The following is a 2,684-nucleotide window of genomic DNA, read 5'->3' as shown; positions in this document are numbered from 1 at the left end:
AAAACTCCCCAGTATTTCCAAACTCCCGCTTGGGATTTCAGCCTTTCTCATTGGACAAGCCCATCTTGAGAGGCGTGAATCTTCTCAGACCTTAAAGGCCTCACACCAGTGACCCGCCTCCAGTCTGCGGTTCGGTTAGATTCTAAGATGAAAATGTGAGCTCCAACGCTGCTAAGAACCCACTAAGTTCGTGCCAGGCTTCGGCCTTGACTTTCCATTCACTGGGATTCTCTGACTCAAACTGGTTCTTTTTCATCAACCAACTTCAGCAAAGATCAACTTGAACCTTTGGACTGCATCAAGTCTTTCTTTCAGACAGACGAGACGTGCAAGTATCAAACTTAGTCTTATTAATTGATACATTAGGTATCATTTTACAAAGGTTACAAAGGTGTGTTTGAACTAAGAATCTGATGTTCCCTTCAGGCTGTAAATCTGCTGAATGTTCCATAACTACATGAACCTTTTCATATAAACTGGAATAAATACAAAACTAGAGCCAAACTAAAACTGAAATGAGACATTAGTAATAAATAATATAGTGAATAAATGAAATGATCATAACTAAAGGACATATGAAAGCACGTATTTCTGTACATTTTGAAATAAAGTGCATTAAAAGTCTATAAATCCTTGATTAATATGAATATTAATTTAAAACATGTCTTTGCGTACTATTCACTAAAATTCTAGTGCATTTAATATATTAAATAACAGCAGAGTGAGCGAGTTTTTGGATTTGGATATCAAACTTATTTTAGTGAATAAAGTACCACATTTCATCTATCGTTTTGTTTCGGGGCAAAGCAATAAACATTGTCGAACAACAATATAAAATGCGGGAAACTATTAATTGGTTATTCTACAATGAATTGAACTATAAATTATACTACGACTGGAAAATACTGTAAATTGATAAACTGTTGGGCGTGATGACGTCTAATGTCTCCGACTGCGCCTGTAGTCCCATTTAGCAACTTGTTAGCAACCGTCTTTTTTAAGAAACGTAACAGTTTTAATAAATCACGAGTAGGGTGTAACTGGTGTGTTTTATGTCGTAGAATAAAACGTGAAAGTATCTTGAGCTTGTGTGAACCACGGACCTTATTTTAGGGATTTAACCAAACTCCCATTCAAAAAACCCATTGACTCTGGGACGATGTGCTAAAATGCTAACTCGCTTCCGGGTTTTTGCCTACAAAGTGACGTCATAGTTCCACCACTCTATTTGACAGAAGAAAGTTGGAACAACATGAGAGTGAGTAACTGTTCCTTGTTGTAATGCTTGGCTGCCGTTGTCTTACGTGTTTCTGTATTCCTCTGTGACAGCAACATCACAGAGATGAGGAAACAGTATAAAGATGCTTTCCTGAAGAAACATGGCATCAAACTGGGCTTCATGTCTGTGTTTGTGAAAGCGGCTGCCTACGCTTTGACAGACCAGCCTGCTGTTAACGCTGGTACGTTCTCTCACACACACACACACACACACACAGGTTTGTTTTTGTGAAAAGTGGGGACATCCCATAGGCGTAATGGTTTTTATACTGTACAGACCGTATATTCTATTGCCCTACACCAACCCTACCCCTAAACCTACCCCTTACAGGAAACTTTGTGCTATTTCAGATTTTCAATACACTCCATTCTGTGTGATTTATAAGCGTTTTGAAAAGTGGGGACATGGGGTAATGTCCTGAAAAGTCACCTTCTCCTTGTAATACCTATGTCATACCTTTGTCATTATACAAATTTATGTCCTCATTTGTCACAAAAACGCACACACTCTCACACACACACTTTCACACACACTCTCACACACACACACACTCACACACACTCCCACACACACACTTTCACACACACTCTCACACAGACACACACACTCTCACACATACACACACAGGCCTACATAGACAGGCACGTTTAACACGGTTTCATCAGGCCAGTGTGTGTCTATATTTGCCCAGAGTCTCACCATTTCATGTTCTTCATCGGATACTAGCATGTACCTGCTGGTCGTGTCTGACCGAACGCTAAAATAGACCTGCAGGGTTGCTGCACCCATTAGAGTCATAGTTAACTAACAAAAGTTTGTTTTATGCTTTTAGTTTTGCTTCCAATAAAATAAATGTTCACTGAAATAAATGATTCAACTAGTTTTATTTCAGCTAGTTGCCTAAAATAAAATAAAACTAATACAAATTAATATTACTTTATTAATAAAACAAGACAAGAAAAAACAAGAAAATATAAAAATGTATTCAAAATATTAAAAACGAATAGTATGGCAGTGATAATAAAATGACACTGGTCACGATAGGATTTGTGGATTTTTTCAAAGTGTTTTTCAAGTAATTAATCAAATAACCTGTAAAGAACAAATCACATATACATCGAAAGCTATTAACTGTTGTTTTTTTTTTATCTGTACAGTCATTGATGACACAACCAAAGAGATCGTGTATCGGGATTATGTGGATATCAGTGTGGCAGTCGCGACACCGAAGGTAAGTCCTACACATTTATGCCTCTTATGCAGAAATGAATACTTTCTTTCCTCAAGGATGCATTAAATTGATCAAAAGTGACAGTCATTTTTAATGTTATAACCGATTTCTATTGCAAATAAATGCTGTTCTGTTGAACTTTCTATTCATCTGTGAATCCTGAAAAATAAAATG

General features: G+C 37.1%; 1 protein-coding gene across 1 annotated transcript in view; it reads left to right on the top strand.

Annotated features, from left to right (window-relative positions):
* LOC107678142 (dihydrolipoyllysine-residue succinyltransferase component of 2-oxoglutarate dehydrogenase complex, mitochondrial-like) overlaps positions 1-2,684 on the top strand; it is a 32,567-nt gene that overhangs the window by 21,261 nt on the left and 8,622 nt on the right. The window contains exons 11-12 of the mRNA XM_016473309.1: positions 1,330-1,460; positions 2,437-2,510. Of these exons, the coding sequence (XP_016328795.1) occupies positions 1,330-1,460; positions 2,437-2,510 (205 nt within the window). The remainder of the gene's footprint in view (positions 1-1,329; positions 1,461-2,436; positions 2,511-2,684) is intronic.

Source organism: Sinocyclocheilus anshuiensis, unplaced genomic scaffold, assembly GCF_001515605.1.
Source record: "Sinocyclocheilus anshuiensis isolate Anshui unplaced genomic scaffold, SAMN03320099.WGS_v1.1 scaffold1069, whole genome shotgun sequence".
Taxonomy (NCBI): Eukaryota; Metazoa; Chordata; class Actinopteri; order Cypriniformes; family Cyprinidae; genus Sinocyclocheilus; species Sinocyclocheilus anshuiensis.
Note: the sequence above shows the minus strand (reverse complement) of the source record. Positions and strands in the feature narration are given on the sequence as shown.